At 42.7% G+C, this 21444-nt stretch overlaps 1 protein-coding gene across 2 annotated transcripts; it reads right to left on the reverse strand.

Annotated features, from left to right (window-relative positions):
• Positions 1 to 1568: 1568 nt before the first annotated feature.
• Positions 1569 to 21434, reverse strand: ptdss1b (phosphatidylserine synthase 1b). Of its 2 annotated transcripts, none has more exons than XM_035795856.2 (13): positions 20853 to 21434; positions 19730 to 19821; positions 19410 to 19454; positions 19176 to 19300; positions 7546 to 7704; positions 7102 to 7253; positions 6526 to 6667; positions 6073 to 6137; positions 5776 to 5841; positions 4679 to 4778; positions 4374 to 4442; positions 4182 to 4248; positions 1569 to 2517 (listed from the first exon to the last, which is right to left on the reverse strand). In XM_035795856.2, the coding sequence occupies exons 1-13, from the start codon at positions 21029 to 21031 to the stop codon at positions 2426 to 2428; spliced, it is 1353 nt and encodes a 450-aa protein (XP_035651749.1). In that variant the 5' UTR covers positions 21032 to 21434; the 3' UTR covers positions 1569 to 2425. The 2 variants fall into 2 exon arrangements, with proteins under 2 accessions (XP_035651749.1, XP_035651748.1); XM_035795855.2 differs by having other exon boundaries at positions 6073 to 6185; positions 20853 to 21433.
• Positions 21435 to 21444: the final 10 nt, after the last annotated feature.

The following is a 21444-nucleotide window of genomic DNA, read 5'->3' on the forward strand; positions in this document are numbered from 1 at the left end:
GTTTGATGAGTTTATTGGTCAATTTCAGGTTAATATTACTCAGAGAGAATTTATTAAGGTTTGCAAAGCAATTCCACTTCATACACTTGGACTTATTCAGAACACTTTGTTATATTGTCAGGTTGTTCCCACTTTTCCAAGTTTACAAGTGAATGACTTGAACCTTTTGGATAAAAAAAAAATCAACAATAAGTGGATACGATTGTCAGTTTCGTAATTTTTGGTGATTATAATTCAATATATTGCTATGGAATTGGCCAACCCATGCTATGGTCAAAAAAGACCACCTTTTACCTTAATTGTCCAGTTATCCCAAAAGTTAAAGGAACTTATTTTTAAATATTTTCTTCCATCTAGCCTGTTAAGGGCTTATTGTACAAAAGGTTCAAATTTGATATAGAGCATTTATTTGTTTCATGCCACCATTCCAGTAAACTATGGTAGTGTATAAAATCTTCAAAATTACCTATGTTTACCCTTGAGGATGTTAAATGGCATTATGCTTATCCTTGTAATGCCAATCATAACTATTTTATTAACATTATTATTGTCTTGGCCAAATAATTATATTCACAAATGTAAACAGGGGTAGGAAAATTCCCTATTTAGTATTTTTTTTTCATCGAACTATTACAATTTTATAAAGTTGGAAAAATTAGAGGTTATGTCTCAATGTCTGTTAATGTCTCATTGCTTTGTCACATCTAAATGATGTACACACCTGGTGTTTTATTATTTTATTTATTCATTGTATTCACAGGAATGTCCCTGTATTGATGTGTAATATACATTTTTTACATAAATATCAAACATATCGGACATTGCCCTGAGTGACAAGTGAAATGAACAGGCTTAATGTCACGTTGCCTACATTTCCCAGTGAAAAATAAATAAATACCTGTTGAGTAAATTAATTAAGTAAAAATACTTTACAGTACCACTTAAGTCGTTTTTTGGGGGGAATCTGTACTTTACTATTTATATTTTTGACAAATTTTACTTCACTGCATTCTTAAAGAAAATGTACTTTTCATTCCATACATTTTCCCTGACACTTTAAAGTATTTGTTACATTCTGAATGCCAAGCAGGACAAGAAAATTGTTTAATTCAAGAGAGCATTCCTGGTCATCCTTGTGTGCCCCTGGCTAGCTGTTAATGTAAAATAATAATAATAATAATAGTTTGGTCCGGTTTGCTTAATATACAGAATTACTTTTGATACTTAATTATATTTAAAACCAAGTAGTATTTTACTGAGTGACTTTCACTTGAGTCATTTTCTATTAAGGTATCTTTACTTTTACTAAAGTATGACAATTGGGTACTTTTTCCACCATTGATGAATACAAACAGTTGCACTAGAATAAAACATGTGTATGCATGCATTCTTTTGTCATAGTGTAATTTGTTCAAGCCACAAAGCATGGGAAATTGATGGGAATATCTTTTTTTCAAACACTCCAGTAATAAATCCACTGACAACAATGAGATTACATTTTATTTGGTAAGAATGATTCTCTGCTGCCACCTACTGGTAGAAATGGTTTGTAAACAAAAGAAAAACAATTCTTTGTCCTGTTTTAAATATTTATTAGAAAGCTATATTCAAATAAATGATCTTGCAACAGTATGCAGTTCACATAATTCATACAAAACAAATGCACTCTTAATGCTTGTATAAAAACAATGGTTAATCATATTACCTTTCACACACTCACTTAAACAAAGTGAGTTGTCATGACATAATCAACATTTTAAACATTTAAGGCCTGGAATTATCTTAAAAACAGATCTGTCCAAACAGGGTTGAGACCAATTCCATTTCAATACTAGTCAGTTGTAAAATGTATTTAAATTATCTTTCAAATTCTCATAGAAAAATGTTAACTCTGACTTTTAATATATATGGAAAAGGGAAACCAAGCATCTAAAACATTCAGGCTTTAGCTTCACATAATTTAGATTTTCATTGTAAGTTAAATAAAATCCATCCTGTAATATTTATGGTCATCATTTGAACAAAAGAGGGGAAAGAGTGTGAAGAGTAAAAATGCATTCAGTACACCTTGGTGTTCAGTCAATTCTGTGAAGATTGTAAACTCAACAGTTGGTGCCTCCTCATCAAGTGGTAAATTCAACTTTTGTTGATTGGTTGTTGATCTCACAAACACAGTGAAGTGTGGGGTTGCTCTGGGTAAGAGCGTCTGCTAAATTACTCATGTAAATGTAGTAAAGCTCTCTGCTCAGCCTTTTCCATTCAGTTTATGCTTCATTTATCTCAATGTTCTTTAACCACCTTTCAACCAATGTAATATCCCCACCTCTTGAACCTCCGTACCCAAATTCTCTTCCTTCCATCTCCCCACAGAGTTGTTGGGTGCAGTAGGGATGTACCGTAGTCCCTTCATTGGCTCTCATTGCTTTTAATCTTCGTGTCCATTGACAGCTTTGGTTCTCGCAGAGCCTCGCCCTTGTTTAGATGGGCTGGCTGAGTTATTCCGAGAGTCTCTCTCACCTACAAGAGGATACATATAGGAAATATGCTCCTTGACAAACACCAGCAAATATATACAGTTGATGTCGGAAGTTTACATACACCTTAGCCAAATACATTTCAACTCAGTTTTGCACAATTCCTAACATTTAATCCTAGTAAAAATTCCCTGTCTTAGGTCAGTTAGGATCACCACTTTATTTTAAGAATGTGAAATGTCAGAATAATAGTAGAGTAATTTATTTCAGCTAATATTTCTTTCATTACATTCCCAGTGGGTCATAAGTTTACATACACTCAATTAGTATTTGGTAGCATTGCCTTTAAATGGTTTAACTTGGGTCAAACTTGTCGGGCAGCCTTCCACAATAAATGGAGTGAATTTTGGCCCATTTCTCCTGGCAGAGCTGGTGTAACTGAGTCAGGTTTGTAGGCCTCCTTGCTCACACACGCTTTTTCAGTTCTGCCCACAAATGTTCTATAGGATTGAGGTCAAGGCTTTGTGATGGCCACTCCAATACCTTGGCTTAAGGACAACAAAGTAAGTTTGCCACAACTTTGGAAGTATGCTTGGGGTCATTGTCCATTTGGAAGACCCATTTGCAACCAAGCTTTAACTGATGTCTTGAGATGTTGCTTCAATATATCCACATAATATTCCATCCTCATGATGCCAGCTATTTTGTGAAGTGCACCAGTCCCTCCTGCAGCAAAGCACCCCCACAACATGATGCTGCCACCCCCGTGTTTCACGGTTGGGATGGTGTTCTGCAGCTTGCAAGCTTCCCCCTTTTTCCTCCAAACATAACGATGGTCATTATGGCCAAACTGTTCTATTTTTGTTTCATCAGAACAGAGGACATTACTCCAAAAAGTATGATCTTTGCCCTCATGTGCAGTTGCAAATCGTAGTCTGGCTTTTTTTATGGCAGTTTTGGAGCAGTGGCTTCTTCCTTGCTGAGCGGCCTTTCAGGTTGTCGATATAGGACTCATTTTGACTGGGGATATAGATACGTTTGTACCCGTTTCCTCCAGCATCTTCACAACGCACCAAAGTACGTTCATCTCTAAGCGACAGAATGAGTCTCCTTCCTGTGCGGTATGACGGCTGCGTGGTCCCATGGTGTTTATACTTGAGTATTATTGTTTGTACAGATGAACGTGGTACCTTCAGGCATTTGGAAATTGCTCCCAAGGACGAACCAGACTTGTGGAGGTCTATAACTTTTTTTCTGAGGTCTTGGTTGATTTCTTTTTATTTTCCCATGATGTCAAGCAAAGAGGCACCGAGTTTGAAGGTAGGCCTTGAAATACATCCACAGGTACACTTCCAATTGACTCAAACAATGTCAATTAGCCTATCAGAAGCCATGACATAATTTTCTGTAATTTTCCAAGCTGTTTAAAAGCACAGTCAACTTACTGTATATTAACTTCTGACCCACTGGAATTGTGATACAGTGAATAATAAGTGAAATAATCTGTCTGTAAACAATTGTTGGAAAAATGACTTGTGTCATGCACAAAGTAGATGTCCTAACCAACTTGCCAAAACTATAGTTTGTTAACAAGAAATTTGTGGAGTTGTTGAAAAACGAGTTTTAATGACTCCAATCTAAGTATATGTAAACTTCCGTATATTTGCTATATAAAAAGACCTCATTCAACTTAAGTCGAACGCTTACCTGTAATGTCATCAGGGCTGTAATCACATGACTCTATTAGGTTGCCATCATCCCTCTCAGAGACACTCTAGAAAAGATGGTTCTTGATAGTCAGTTAGAGGCAAAAATAACAATTAGAAAGACAAAACTACACTAGACAAAGGCCGACATAGCCTTTCTGTACAATAGACTGGAAACTGGCTGCAGACTTACCTTTAATTCAGGCTCATACTTCTGCTCATACCGCACCATCCCATACAGACAGAGAAGTGTGATGAAAGCCTACAGAGAGAGATGTAGAGAGCACTGACAACACAATGGGAGCACTTACAGTACCACCCACATAGAAGTCACATGCATACCAATGGAATTACACAGTCTAAATAACATGTCACTGTTATGGACACTTGAGGTATGGTAATTGAAGCAGGGAGAATTGCTTTGGAGGTTATCACATGCGCACACATACACACACAGCACGAGAGCGAGATAGAGAGACACACACACACAGCCCTTACCACACACAGAAGCCACTGGAACACAGACCGAGCTTGTGTTTTAGAGAACACGTCCTGTCCAAACTTGACACACGCCAGGGCCTCCAGGAAGGCTATGGCCCTGTGGGTTAGATAGAGACCGTTAACGTGCCTCCAGGAAGGCTATGGCCCTGTGGGTTAGATAGAGACCGTTAACGGGCCTCCAGGAAGGCTATGGCCCTGTGGGTTAGATAGAGACCGTTAACGGGCCTCCAGGAAGGCTATGGCCCTGTGGGTTAGATAGAGACCGTTAACGGGCCTCCAGGAAGGCTATGGCCCTGTGGGTTAGATAGAGACCGTTAACGGGCCCCCAGGAAGGCTATGGCCCTGTGGGTTAGATAGAGACCGTTAACGGGCCTCCAGGAAGGCTATGGCCCTGTGGGTTAGATAGAGACCGTTGTTAACGGACACTGACCACCAACAAACATTCACCTCTAACAATAATTACATTTTACAACAGGGATACTATTAGAAAATATCTATTTGTTTTTATTAAACAATGGCCCCATTTTTTGTTAATCACACTACACACAAAAAAATTAAATCACAGAAAACAAATACATTTCCTCCTTAATTTTAGTCACCAGACTGCAGAGGGTACTTAGACTTTCGCTGAGCTTATAATATTGAAGGGGTGAAGCCAGGAGCATATAAGGGCCTCATTGTTTTGTATTTATAGTGAGAGAGCAAGAGAAAGTAATTCTGGTCCCCATGGTTACCAAAGCCTAGTCGGGGAAATCACCAGCTTGGGACAGCGATGAGGTCAGCATCAATATTTTGAACAAAATTGGACGTGACCCAATTTGCCATCCACAGCATTTCTGAGACGTTTGTCAATGACGTGGTCCTTCTGTGGCTCAGTTGGTAGAGCATGGCGCTTGTAACGCCAGGGTAGTGGGTTCGATTCCCGGGACCACCCATACGTAGAATGTATGCACACATGACTGTAAGTCGCTTTGGATAAAAGCGTCAGCTAAATGGCATATATTATATTATATTTATTATTACGTGGTCCCAAGATTAGAGTAGAGTTCAGCAACAGCAGGAAATGGCCACTAAAGGATACAGGAAAGACTCACCCAAACATCCAGCATTGTGTTCCCACTCGTTTGCACTGTGTGTCTGTCAGATATGCATAATACTGTCTGAGAGAACAGGAAGACAAACATTCAATACAGTTTATCTACAGCCATCACAACAACGACTGTCATCAAGATAAACAGAATGTTTGACAGAAATCATTTAAAACTTCTTCCAACTCAATTCCATCTATACGAAAAGAGACAGAGACTGCACGTGTCAAACTGTCATAATTCCCTTCTGCCTCTAGAATGTAGAGTACACGTGTGGAGTGGCGTGGTGGAAAAGGTCCCTACCGTACAGTAGGGGCTGTAATGATTCCAAGAAGGAGAATCCGGCACCAGCTGAGAGCGTGAGATGCCTGGAACACAAATATGTGCTTCAGGAAGAACGTGTTCAACTCAGTCAGCTGTTTAGAGGAAAGGAAGTAAAGACAGACAGGAAGTAAAGTCGTAGCATAGCAACGTGTATATTAAAACATCCCTGTACACACAGCTTAGATATCATACAATCTACCCCATAACCTTCAGGTATGTAGTAGGATCATAGAAAACATACCAACTGCTCAACTACAAAAAAACACTACTAATTTTAGTAAATAGTTTAACCCCATTTGTTTCCCAAAATAGTTCAATCACAAATTACTTTCAAGTCAATATACACAGAGTAACTACATAAAACTGGATTCGGAATTCTAACCCTGGCACTAAATACTATGTATCATTTCCAGGTCAGAGGGTCGGGCTCACCTGCCAGAGAATCATAAAGACGTAGATCCCTGCCACCCTCTGGAAGGAGGACTTGGGGTCTAACCATCGTACGTAGGTCCAGCTTGCTGGGGTGAACTGGAGCACAACCCGCTTCAGCTTCCCTGTGGTCGTGTGGATGTCTCTGAAGAAACAGCATAGATACAGATATACAGAGAGGCATACACTTACACACTGGGAAGTAACACCGATGGGTGTTGACAGACAGTTAGGCACACAAGGTTAAACACAGAGATACTGTACAGGCATTAAAAGACATACATTGATGAGAAAGCACACATGCACTAAATCAGAGCAGGCAGCAATTCCATAGAATAAATGTATTTTAATTGGGACTGGTGAACTGTTATGTGTCATCTGGGCTCCCGAGTGGCGCAGTGGTCTAAGGCAAGAGGCATCACTACAGTCCCTGGCTCAAATCCAGGCTGTATCTCATCCGGCCGTGATTGGGAGTCCCACAGGGCGGCGCACAATAAATAAGAATTTGTTCTTAACTTAAATTAAAATCTGTCATGACACTACAGGAGAAGGGAGGAAACCAGTAGGAGGAGAACTTACCTGATGCTGGCCCATTGGTAGGTCCGCATCTCCAGGAAGCGACACACAGTCATGCCCAACCAGATGCCCCCTCCATTACACAGGAGGATGTCCAGGATCAACTGGTCCCACCAGCATTCAGCAAAGTTAGGCAGCAGGTGCATGAAGAACAGCTGAGGGAGGGAGAGACAGACAGATAGAGACAAAGGTGAATGGGGAGTTACAAACTGACTCAAAATGTGCCAATGCAACAGAATATTTCAAATCAATCAGATCCCAAAATGGGATCTGTTGATGGAAATCGAGCAGCACTTCAAAGACACGTGTCCCAAACAGGGATACTATTCCCTTTATAGTGCACTGCTTTTGACCAAGGCTGTTGCTCTGCACAAAATAAGTGCACTGTACAGGGAATAGGGTGCCATTTGGGAAGCAGACACAGACTTCCTTGCACCTTTTATTTACCTCAGTGAGCTCCCAGGTGATGCTGATGGTCCAGCAGAGGGCGTAGCTGCGGATGAGCATTGCCTTCATGGCCCAGCCCCCGAAATGCCCAAACGCAAAGATGTCAAAGTGGCTCAGGATCCGCTCCCAGGTGATCACGTGACAGTTCACTGCATATTCCTGCAGGGGGAGAAAGGCCAGGTAAGACACGGACACGGAAGAGCCAGGTAAGACACGGAAGAGCCAGGTAAGACACGGAAGAGCCAGGTAAGACACGGAAGAGCCAGGTAAGACACGGAAGAGCCAGGTAAGACACGGAAGAGCCAGGTAAGACACGGACGAGCCAGGTAAGACACGGACACGGAAGAGCCAGGTAAGACACGGAAGAGCCAGGTAAGACACGGAAGAGCCAGGTAAGACACGGACACGGAACAGCCAGGTAAGACACGGAAGAGCCAGGTAAGACACGGACACAGAAGAGGCAGATGAGAAACGTAACAAGACAGTGGTGGCTCAGCAGAATGGTGAGTCATGATGATGCTCGCCTTAGATGTCCAGGCTTTGCTTACGCATGGTTGAGTCAAAGAGATTTGTAAGGAAGGCCTTTGCGAGACTATGATGGTGCAAATTCATGCTGGAGGGAATAGCAGGCGTATTACAGGCTCCTGACCAATTGCGCTATTATGTGTATTTTTTTGCGTAGATCATAACTTTTTTTGCATATAATGCTTCTGCCATTGTTTCCCATGACCGAAAAGAGCTTCTGGACATCAGAACAGCCATTACTAACCTTGATTTGGACGAGGACTTCTACTTCAATGAGTCGGAGGCGAAAGAGATATTGATTATTGCGGACCAGGACACTCGAAGAAGATGGCGCCATAGAGGCCGGCCTGCGGGATCCCGGACGAGACAACGCCGGTGAGCGGATAAATCACCTCTACCCTTCGTTCTATTGGTGAACGTGCAATCACTGGAGAATAAACTCAGTATGAGACTATCCTATCAACGTGATCTGAAGAACTGTAATATCCTGTTTCTCAGTCGTGGCTGAACAAGGAAATGGTATATATAAATAAATGTTTTTCAATACATCGGTAGGACAGAATGATGGCGTTGAGGAAGCTCAGAGGAGGGGGTGTGTCTCTTTGTTAACAACAGCTGGTGCGCAATCTCTAATATTAAGGAAGTCTAGAGGTTCTACTGGTCTGAGTTAGAATACCTCATGATGAGCTGTAGACCACACTATTTACCGAGAGTGTTTTCATCTATATATTTCGTAGCTGTCTATTTACCAACACAAACCAATGCTGGCACTAAAATCGTACTCAACGAGCCGTATATGTCCATAACCAAACAAGAGAATGCTCACCCATAGGCGGCGCTCCTAGTGGCCGGTGGCTTTAATGCATGAAAACTGAAATCCGTTTTACCTAATTTCTATCAGCATGTCACCTATGTAACTAGAGGGAAAAATAAAATTAAAAAATAAAACTCTAGATCACCTTTACCACACACACACACACCTCTCCCTCCATTTGGCAAATTTGACCGTAACTCTATCCTCCTGATTCCTGCTTACAAGCAAAAACTCAAATATGAAGTACCAGTTACGAGCTCAATACAAAAGTGGTCCGATGAAGCGGATGCTAATCTACAGAACTGTTTCGCTAGCAGAGAGTGGAATATTTTCCCGGATTCATCTGGTAACATTGAGGAGTTTACCACATCAGCCACCGGGCTTCATCAATAAGTGCATGGATGACGTCGTCCCCACAGTGACCATACGTATATATCTCAGACAGAAGCCAAGGATTACAGGCAACAAAAGCACTGAGCTAAAGGCTATGGCTGCTGATTGCAAGGAGCGGGACACAAATTCGGACACTTATAAGAAATCCCGCTACGAATCATCAAACAGGCAAAGCGTAAATAAAGGACCAAGATCAAATCCTACTACACCGGCTCAAACTGTCGTCGGATGTGGCAGGGCTTGCAAACTATCACAGATTACAAAGGGAAATCCAGCCACAAGCTGTCCAGTGATGGAGGCCTACCAGATGAGCTAAATATCTTCTGTGCTCTCTTCGAGGCAAGCAACACTTAACCATGTATGAGAGCACCAGCTGATCCAGACGATTGAGTGGTCACACTCTCCGTAGCCCTATTTAAGTATGTAAGTTGACTGCGAACACATTCTCATTTACATCAACAACCTGGAGGATAGTTTTTTCGGGGGAGATGAATGAGCTATTTGGAAGCTGGGGATGATTAGGTAGGCATGATGGTATGAGGGCCAGATTGAAAATGTAGCCAGGACACTGGGGTTAACACCCCTACTCTTACAATAAGTGCCTTGGGATCTTTAGTGACCACAGAGAGTCAGGACACCCATTTAACATCCAATCCGAAAGACAGCACTCTACACAGGGCAATGACCCCAATCACTGCCCCCGGGAATTGGGATTTATTTATTTTTAGACCAGAGGAAAGAGTGCCTCCTACTGGCACTCCAACACCACTTCTAGCAGCATCTGGTCTCCCATCCAGGACCAACCCTACTTCAGAGGCAAGCCAGTAGTAGGATGCTTGGTATGCTGCTGGTTAACATTCGCAGACAGATTACCAGGACGCATACTCAGAGCATGAGCTGACAAGCTGGAAAGTGTCTTCCATGACATTTTCAACCTCTCCATGAACTAGTCTGTATTCCTATGTTTCAAGCAGACCACCATAGTCCTTGTGCTCAAGAAAGCCAAGGTGAGGGATCACGTGACCCTTGAACGAGATGGCCGCGTGAACTAAGAGCTCCACACAAGTAGTTTCCAATTCCTAATCTTACCTTCACTCCAAGTTCACACTCATTTAGCTTTAATAAGAAAAAGTCATGGCGGCTACAAAAGGCGACACTACAGGTGACATTTTTACCCAGACTCGAGTATTGGCGACGGAAAAAGCCTCCAAGAAGAAGCTAGCTTCAGAAAAAACTAGCGCCATTAGCCAGGAGCAAGAGAACCCGCTCCCCCACGAGGCACAACGAATGCCAACCTCGCACTCTGTCGAAGACATCCTTTCTGAGCTGAGATCCCAACGTACAGAACTAAACACCAAATTAGATGCCATTAACTCTCAGCTCAGTGCGATAGGGGGCAAGGTGACAATCCTGGAAAACGCATTGCCTAACATCAACAACAAGATAACCATAAACGCAGGGCGCCTGGACGAGGCAGAGGGGCGAATCCTATCCATGGAAAACTTATTGACAGATGCCATGGAAACAATAGCATATGCTAAAAAGAAAATCGAGCATCTGGAAGAGAAAACAGAGGACCTGGAAAACAGGGGCGAAGGAATAATTGTGTTCTATTCAATCTGGGCGAAAAAGAAGAGGGAAACATGCCACTGATCCGCTACCTGCAAGACAAACTTCCCGAGTGGCTCCACCTGCCCACCGACAGGCCCATAGAACTCGAGAGAGCTAACCGAGCACTGAGGCCCCCACCAGCAGCCAGACAACCACCGCGCCCAATCACCATAAGTTTCCTGAGATTCACCGACAAGGAACGAGTCCTACAGGCGGCGAAAAACAACACCATCACAGTGGGAAACGCCAAACTCGCTTTACACCAGGACCTGTCAGCTGGAATACGCCGAGAATTTGACGAAGTGAAGAAATACTCCATTGACCGAGGCATCTTCAGGGGATTCAAATACCCAAACGAGCTCAGGATTCTTCACCAAGGAGCCTTGCGACACTTCAAAACTCCCGAAGAGGCAAAACGTTTTTTGAAAGACAATCCTGGCCAATGAGAAACAGACCAATGACTAAATGCGATTAATGCCATTACTAAAGGAGGTAAGACGACATATAGCCGATATCCAGAGACCCACCCCCTAAATGTCATTATAGCCGTCCAATTTATATTTATTTTCCTTTAACTGAGAGGGATGGGCTGTATAGCCTAACCTAGGCCTACTAATATTTCAGCCTACTTTTATTTCCCTGTTTTTTTGTTGTTGCGATTATTACCTGGGGTTCCCTATGTCCCTTGGGGGAGGTATATGTAGGCTGGGCTAGTGATTTTATTTTTCTCCCCTCTTTTACTGAGGTCTGGACGAGGGCAACTGTGTTATTTACTCAATGCGGGGTGGAGAGGATGAGGCATTTCTTTGGTGGGGAGAGGGAGACGTTGTGCGTTGCTAACTGTTCCCGGTTTTTGTTTTATTCGGAACACAGAATTGAGACTGAGCGGGGGGGTAATAGATCCAACGGGATGTGTCGAGTTGTTTGGGAACTCGGCTGGGGGGGGTTCAGAGATGATTATTTTATGTACACCATTTATTTTCCTTTTATGTGAACGCAGCTGTAATTACTATCCACTTTTACCCAGCGATGACTTGTACTAAAGTTCGATTACTGTTCGATGACGATGACTAGTACCTTAAATCTATTGACATGGAACTGCCATGGTCTAGGGCATGCAATAAAACGAAAAAAGATACTGTGTGCTCTAAAAAAGGAAAAAGCAGACATTGCGCTATAACAAGAGACACACCTCTGTGATGCTGAACATGCCAAACTCCGCAGAGCTTGGGTGGGACAGGTGTATTTCTCATCTTTCAAATCAAACAGTAGAGGCACAGCAATACTTATCCATAAAAATGTTCCATTCATAATAGACAAAAACATATCTGATCCGGAGGGGAGATTTATTTTGATAACGGGGTCACTATATGGTCAACCAATTACTATATTAAACATATACGCCCCTAACACAGATACTCCTGCCTTCATGTTAAAAATGATAACCCTGTTCAATGAGCATTGTGTCTCCTTTGGCGTGGTGGCCGGAGATTTTTTTATTGTACCCTTAACCCAACCCTAGACAAATCATCTCAAGTCCCCACCACAAATCCTAGATCTGCAAAGATGTTGAACTCTCTTACTAAAGAGATGGGGCTGATAGATATCTGGAGAGAGAATAATAGCTCATCTATGGACTATACATACTACTCTAATGTCCATAACACCTACTCCCGTATAGATTACATTTTTATCCCAAAGAGTTTAATAAATTCAGCCACTTGTACAATCGGACCCATAGCACTTTCAGATCACGCCTTTGTCCACCTCCGCTTTGACCTCTGCAAAAACATCCCGAGGTCAAAGAGCTGGAAATTCAACACCTCCATGCTATCAAATGACGAGTTCCATACATTGGTAACTACATGGATAGACAACTACACACAAGATAATAAAGATTCCCCTGTCTCTCCGGCCACAATGTGGGACGCTGCTAAAGCCACACTAAGAGGTCATCTAATTGCATATGCTTCCTCTAAGAAAAAAGCAATGGAAGCACACAGGCTAGATCTTGAGAGGGAGCTGGAATGCTGTGAAAAAATACATAAACAATCCCTAGACAGCACCTCCTGGAGTCAACTTAAAGCAGCCAAAGCCAAACTGAATTTGGACTACACTCGGGAGATAAAAAAAAGAGTTATTTACTAAACAGAAATACCATGAGTATAGCAATAGGCCAAGTAGATTGCTTGCTTACCAATTAAAAAAGGAGCAGTCAGAGCGTACAATAGAAGCACAAGCATTTCGCTACACTCGCATTAACATCTGCTAACCATGTGTATGTGACAAATAAAATTTGATTTGATTTGATTTGGCTATCCGAACAGCAGAGGACGAGGTCACATATGACCCAAAAAAGATCAATCTAACTTTTCATGATTTTTACTGCAAACTATATACCTCAGAGAAAACACACAGAGGCAGAACTCCACTCTTTCCTAGAGGGAATCTCGCTACCTAAACTATCAGAGACCGACCAGGAAGATCTCAACTCCCCCTTCACTCCTGAGGAGATCCTGGAGGCAATTACCTCCATGCCACCTAATAAGTCGCCAGGCTCAGATGGATTCCCCAGAGAGTTCTACAAAGCTTTTTGGCCCCAGCTCAGCCCTATCTTCATGCCAATGCTGGAGGATTTTTGCAAAAACGGAGTTCTCCCAGACTCAATGCACACAGCTCGCATTACAGTGTTGCTAAAAAGGACAAGGACCCCCATCCTGCTCGTCCTTCCGGCCCATAAGCTTGTTGGATTTCGACTATAAAATAATTACCAAATTGTTCGCCAAAAGACTAAACACTCTTCTTCCCAAAATAATAAAAGCGGACCAAACTGGATTTATTAGAGACAGATACTCTTCTGATAACATTCGCCGTCTTTTTGATATTATTGATCAAGTAAACGCACAAAAGACCCCTGTCCTGCTGGCTTCACTGGATGCTGAGAAGGCGTTTGACAGGATGGAGTGGAGCTTTCTGTTTTCAGTCTTAGAAAAGTTCAATATGGGCCCAAATTTTATTAAATGGATCAAATCACTATACTCTCATCCAAATGACATGGTGACTACTAATGGACTGAACTCTGACAGATTCCCTCTGGAACGGGGCACAAGACAAGGGTGCTCGCTGTCCCCGCTGCTCTACTTGTTGGGGGCGGAGCCTCTGGCAGAGCTGATAAGGAGCAATCCAAGTATTATGGGTGTTTCTGCAGGTGGCCTGCAGCACAAGATTTCGCTTTACGCGGATGATGTCCTGCTCTACATATCCAACCCTGAGAAATCCCTCCCTCTCATTTGAGACACAATTGCTCAGTATGGCAAGTTTTCAGGTTATAAGATCAATTTTAACAAATCCACTGTCTGCCCTCTCAATATTACACTCACCCGCTCTATGAAGACACTTTGTCCTTTCCAATGGAAAACACAGGGGTTTCAATACCTCGGGATCTTCATAACACCAGATCTGAATAGCCTTAAGGAAAATTATCTTCCACTCCTGGATCGAATCAAGAACAATCTCCCTCCCAATTAGCTTAGTAGGAAGAATTAATGTAATCCGTATGAACGTCCTCCCTAGACTGAACTACTTATTTCAGATGCTCCCATGCTATCTCCCAGTTTCCTTCTTCAAAACAACTAACCAAAGCATCACCAAATTTATATGGGGCAATAAAAAACCTAGGATCATGTTTTCCACTTTCCCTTCAATTGTACTACTGGTCTGCCCAAATCCGCAACATGCTAACATGGATCACAAACAGACAAGAGTCAACGTGGAATCAGATAGAAGCCCAATCCTGTGGTTCATTGCCCTTAAGCTCAATTATATTCATTAATAACTTTAGTGAAGTGGGCAACATAGCCAAAACCTTTGCGATTTACAGCACCCTACTAGCGTGGAGGGACTGTAAGAAATACCTGGGCATTTCCTCCCAAATATGTTCTCACTCGCCTATAGTAGGCAACCCAGACTTGCCAAAAGCCCTGAGGGATGCCAACTTTAATCTTTGGCATACTCTAGGAATCAGGACCTTTTCAGACCTATTTCATCAGAAAACCACTACACTGAAATCCTTTCAAGAGCTCTGCAGTGAATTCGATGTGCCAAGATCCCATTTTTTAAAATATCTTCAAATTAGACATGTAATTTCCTCATTTACCTCCAAGAGGAGGTTTAGAACTCAGTTGAACGAAGTTGAAACCCTTCTTGTCACAGCACAATCCATTAAAGGCAAAATATCTTACATCTATAGACTCCTTTCTGAGAAAGGAAGCTCCTCCTTTACTCATTTGAAAATAATCTGGGAAAAGGACCTTGGTCTGACTATTAGTGATGAGTTATGGGCGGAGGTTTGCGACAGGGTATATTGCTCCTCTACCAGTGTAAAAATGAAAGAATCTAATTACACATTTTTGTACAAATGTTATTATACTCCTTTGAGAGTCCATAGAATGAAAACAGATATGTCTCCTAACTGTAAAAGATGTACCTCTGAATGTGGAACCTATATGCATGTATTTTGGAGCTGTAGCCAGATTCTGGCAATCTGTACATACTGCTGCACAGAAAATACTAGAGGTACAGTTTGATATGACCCCGTGTATCTATCTTCTTAATGCCCAGCAGGACTTTGTTCTTGATCCTGACAGAGAAAATTTGCTTATGACTATTACATACTTTGCTAAGAAATGTATTCTTCTATTGTGGGCCTCTAATACCCCCCCTACATTTAAAATGTGGATTGACCAGATTGTTGACTTTCTTCCTCTTGAAAAGCTCACTTATGACCTCCACAAGAGACAGCCCAAGTTTGATAGACTCTGGTCCCCACTATTCAACTATATTTCAAACTGGACAGAGTGAACGGGGTGACTAGGGAAATGCGCAGATACATTTTGTGTAAGGTACTGTAAAACCTAAAAACGAATTATTGACCCGTCGTCTCAGCGAACGCTTGAAATAGCTGATAAGAACCTTGATAGTGCTGCTGCAAGTGTTATATGTTGTTGTTTTTTGTGTGTTTTTATTTTAATTTAGTTTTTGAGTACGTGTGCGTATGTATATGTGCGTATGTATGCATGTATGTAGGTATATATATATGTGCCAAGGAAAATATATAGATTAAGAAAAATAAATGCTTTTATTTGACTTTATCATTCATTTTAATTGTATTTTTATTTTCAAATGTATTATTTTTTTGACTTTTTATTTTTTTAAAGCCTGTCACATCTGTGAATGTGGAATGTGTTTTGTTGGTTGATTGAAAAACAAAAACTTAATAAAACTTTAAATTGGAAAAAAAAAAAAAAAGACAAGGTAACCTGTCTAAAGGACAGGGCTCCGGGCAGCCGAGCGGAAATGGAGGAAAACTCGCCTCCCTGCGGACCTGGCATCCTTTCACTCCCTCCTCTCTACATTTTCCTCCTCTGTCTCTGCTGCTAAAGCCACTTTCTACCATTCTAAATTCCAAGCATCCGCCTCTAACCCTAGGAAGCTCTTTGCCACCTTCTCCTCCCTCCTGAATCCTCCCCCCCCCCCCTCCCTCCTCCCTCTCTGCAGATGACTTCGTCAACCATTTTGAAAAGAAGGTCGATGACATCCGATCCTCGTTTGCTAAGTCAAACGACACCGCTGGTTCTGCTCACACTCCCCTACCCTATGCTCTGACCTCTTTCTCCCCTCTCTCTCCAGATGAAATCTCGCGTCTTGTGACGGCCGGCCGCCCAACAACCTGCCCGCTTGACCCTATCCCCTCCTCTCTTCTCCAGACCATTTCCGGAGACCTTCTCCCTTACCTCACCTCGCTCATCAACTCATCCCTGACCGCTGGCCACGTCCCTCCCGTCTTCAAGAGAGCGAGAGTTGCACCCCTTCTGAAAAAACCTACACTCGATCCCTCCGATGTCAACAACTACAGACCAGTATCCCTTCTCTCTTTTCTCTCCAAAACTCTTGAGCGTGCCGTCCTTGGCCAGCTCTACCGCTATCTCTCTCAGAATGACCTTCTTGATCCAAATCAGTCAGGTTTCAAGACTAGTCATTCAACTGAGACTGCTCTTCTCTGTATCACGGAGGCGCTCCGCACTGCTAAAGCTAACTCTCTCTCCTCTGCTCTCATCCTTCTAGACCTATCGGCTGCCTTCGATACTGTGAACCATCAGATCCTCCTCTCCACCCTCTCCGAGTTGGGCATCTCCGGCGCGGCCCACGCTTGGATTGCGTCCTACCTGACAGGTCGCTCCTACCAGGTGGCGTGGCGAGAATCTGTCTCCTCACCACGCGCTCTCACCACTGGTGTCCCCCAGGGCTCTGTTCTAGGCCCTCTCTTATTCTCGCTATACACCAAGTCACTTGGCTCTGTCATAACCTCACATGGTCTCTCCTATCATTGCTATGCAGACGACACACAATTAATCTTCTCCTTTCCCCCTTCTGATGACCAGGTGGCGAATCACATCTCTGCATGTCTGGCAGACATATCAGTGTGGATGACGGATCACCACCTCAAGCTGAACCTCAGCAAGACGGAGCTCCTCTTCCTCCCGGGGAAGGACTGCCCGTTCCATGATCTCGCCATCACGGTTGACAACTCCATTGTGTCCTCCTCCCAGAGCGCTAAGAACCTTGGCGTGATCCTGGACAACACCCTGACGTTCTCAACTAACATCAAGGCGGTGTCCCGTTCCTGTAGGTTCATGCTCTACAACATCCGCAGAGTACGACCCTGCCTCACACAGGAAGCGGCGCAGGTCCTAATCCAGGCACTTGTCATCTCCCGTCTTGATTACTGCAACTCGCTGTTGGCTGGGCTCCCTGCCTGTGCCATTAAACCCCTACAACTCATCCAGAACGCCGCAGCCCGTCTGGTGTTCAACCTTCCCAAGTTCTCTCACGTCACCCCGCTCCTCCGCTCTCTCCACTGGCTTCCAGTTGAAGCTCGCATCCGCTACAAGACCATGGTGCTCGCCACGGAGCTGTGAGGGGAACGGCACCTCAGTACCTCCAGGCTCTGATCAGGCCCTACACCCAAACAAGGGCACTGCGTTCATCCACCTCTGGCCTGCTCGCCTCCCTACCACTGAGGAAGTACAGTTCCCGCTCAGCCCAGTCAAAACTGTTCGCTGCTCTGGCCCCCAATGGTGGAACAAACTCCCTCACGACGCCAGGACAGCGGAGTCAATCACCACCTTCCGGAGACACCTGAAACCCCACCTCTTCAAGGAATACCTAGGATAGGGTAAGTAAGGGTAAGTAATCCTTCTCACCCCCCCAACAAGATTTAGATGCAAGTGGCTGTTCCACTGGTTGTCATAAGGTGTATGCACCAATTTGTAAGTCGCTCTGGATAAGAGCGTCTGCTAAATGACTTAAATGTAAATGTAAATGTAAAGGACTATCGCCCGATAACACGCTCATTTGTAGACATGAAATTCTTTAAAAGGTTGGTCATGGCTCATATCAACACCATCATCCCAGTATTTTACTGGGTGTCTTTCACGTAAGTTATTTTCTATTAAGGCATCTTTACTTTTACTCAAGTATGACAATTGTGGACTTTTCCCACCACTGGTTAAATAGTTAACCGAATAGCTCCCCGGACTATCTGCATTGACCCATTTTGCACGAACTCAACTCATCACATACGCTGCTGCTGCTACAGTTTATTATGTATCCTGTTGCCTAGTCCCTTTCCCCCTAACTATATCTACCTCAATTACCTCGTACCCCTGCACTCTGTACTGGTACCCCGTGTATGTAGCCAAGTTATCCTTACTCATTGTGAATGTATTCCTCGTTATAATTTTTCTATTATTTCTCCCTGCATTGTTGGGAACAACTTCACTGATAGTCAAAACCAATCGTTTATGAAGCATTTGACAAATGAAATGTTATTTGAAGTGTAACAGCGATTTAATTTTCTTTATCTCACAGCTTTTGAATGATGAGATAAGTTATCAATATTTAACAATAACAGTTTTAATAATAACATTTTGTGAAATTGCATGAGCAGAGCAGGCTGATGCCAATTGTTTAACCCAACGCTGACTATAGGCTAAGTGGTAGCTCTGTCCTCAACGTCTTATGGTTCACCCTCTTACAGAAAGCTGGTATTACCTGCACAAATGGAATTGGATGACATTAACACATAGGGTGGAGTAGAGCGTAGAGTGGAGTAGAGAAACCAAACTATGATCACTTAATCAGCATCTAGGGCAACTTCACCCTACTCCCAAATATGGTGTCGGGCATGAGGTAGACACTGTAGCATACCGAGATCATAATGACTCACCATGACATCAGTCTCACGGGTAGCGTAGCGTAGATTGGGGTCCACCCAGTACATGAGCCTCTTCACCTGGACCCAGTTCAGGAAGATGAGGAAGACCAGGAACAGGAAGTACAGAACACTCAGACCTGACAACAACAGGAAGGAACCAATCAGAGCAGAGTTCCATGGACATGGTTCCATAGAGGTGCTCCACTGACACTGTGACTTGTTGTACTCTGCAGTAGGACAACTCACCAAATACCATGCGCCAAATTGCAGGATGTGGTCTTGTGAATGGACCTGAAGTGGATAAATAACGCATTTACAAGTTTCTACCATTATCAGAGTGGATCGACCAAAACCCTCATATACTGCAGTTCAACATTTTACGTAGCATACCCACTAGCAGTAGGTGCACCATTCACTCGCACAGTCAAAACCAGAAAGACCTGAATGTCTATTATGTGACCATTGATCTACAACATTCCTCCCACCCATCAGCATTCACACACCCTTTCCACCAGGTGCTGGGCTGGGTTATTGACAAGTACAAGGCAGTGACATTGAGTAACTACCATTGGGGAAGGCCAGGACACTGATGACGAGGAAGAAGGAGACAACCAACAGGAAACCCACTCGAAGGTTGTTGTCAACATCTGCGTCATCCCTGGAAAAGAGAGCAGGGTTTGATGTCAAAAAGCATTGGCTGAGATTTGCAATTTGTTCATTATTTTCAGAGGATAAAGTGAGGTTTACTATGATAAAGTAAATGTGACATTCAAATGTGACATTTAATAAAGTTTCTGTTCGATTATTGCATTTTCAGAATTGTATATATTATTACAATAAATAACATTAAAGGCCCAGTGCAATTAAAAACGTGATTTTCCTGTGTTTTATATATATTTCCACATTGAGGTTGGAATGATTCTGTGAAATTCTGAAAATGATGATAATTTTAGTGTGAAAGCTGTTTGAAAAGAGCTGCTGAAATTTCAGCCTGTATTGGTGGGATGGAGTTTTGGCCTGCCTGGGTGACAACACCAGGCCGTAAATAATTTCATAGACCAATACGAAAGAGAGTTCCAAACCTCTCTGCCAATAACCTCTCAGACCACTCCCAGACAGTCGTAGAAACATTATTGCTTGAGAAATTGCTACCCACCAATGATTTTGAACTAAAAAACTGCTGCATTGGACCTTTAAAGATGTAATCAGCAGTTGAAACAATAACAATGTGTTTTCCACAGCCCCGTTTCAGTAAAAAGCTGAGAGATGGGGCTGGAGAAATTAAACCACTCTCAAATTCATCAACAGAGCTATGGATGCAAGGATGGACCATCCATGATATCAAAAGTATACTTTAACCCATGTTTTGAGTCAATATAGTACTTGTTTACATTTACTTTGTTTACAAACATTGGAGTAAAACAAGCTTATCTTTTGGGTTCTGATGGGGTATGACAGTTGAACTAAGCATTTATAACTTACATTCTTCAATAATCAATGGGTACATATAATTAATTTATAAGTCCAAAAATGGATGTAGCAACTGCACATTGCCCCTTTAAATGTCTAATCATCTGTAGTTTAATTATACAATTTAGGTTTACATTTGGGTTAGATAGCTACGCCAAGTTAGCACAACCACTAGGCCTACCGGCAAGTCAAATGAGCTGTCAACGACTTTTGGGTTACCTGGAAAAGACGAAGTACATCAAGCTAGCCACAGTGAACGTCAAAAGCGTGAGAGTGTGAGGCTTGTAGAAAAAGTTAATGCTGATGCCCTCCACTTGTTGCTCGTTAATCATCCGAAAGTGCAACATGTCATTCACATCATCCGTGCTTAATTTATGGGATCCCAAAGCAGGCGCCATGGTTGAGTGATAAGGAGTTTCTTCCACAAAATTCCCTGTGTCAGCAGTTCTCGAAATGACAGGTTGATCTGCCTGTAAATAAATTGATGAGGACTGGGGATGGGCGGAGAGAAGACTGAACAAACCTGAAAACGGCCAATCAACCCAACAAACTATAGGGCTGTAGTAGGAATGCACATTCCAATACCAACACTCCCAATTAATTCCACTGCAATCTTCCTTTAGAAATAGTTTATATTTTAATATTTATAACACCAGAAATTCACAATGAAAGGACAAGGGAGTTTTCTTTATTGGTCCTTCATATATTGTTTTAGGTTGAACTAGCTAATTCCCCTGCTGTATGCGTATTTTGGTACATCCCTTGGAGACGACGCTTCCACAATACTTCCGTGAGAGCGCACACGTGAGTA

Source organism: Oncorhynchus keta, chromosome 20 (assembly GCF_023373465.1).
Source record: "Oncorhynchus keta strain PuntledgeMale-10-30-2019 chromosome 20, Oket_V2, whole genome shotgun sequence".
In the NCBI taxonomy this organism is placed as follows: Eukaryota; Metazoa; Chordata; class Actinopteri; order Salmoniformes; family Salmonidae; genus Oncorhynchus; species Oncorhynchus keta.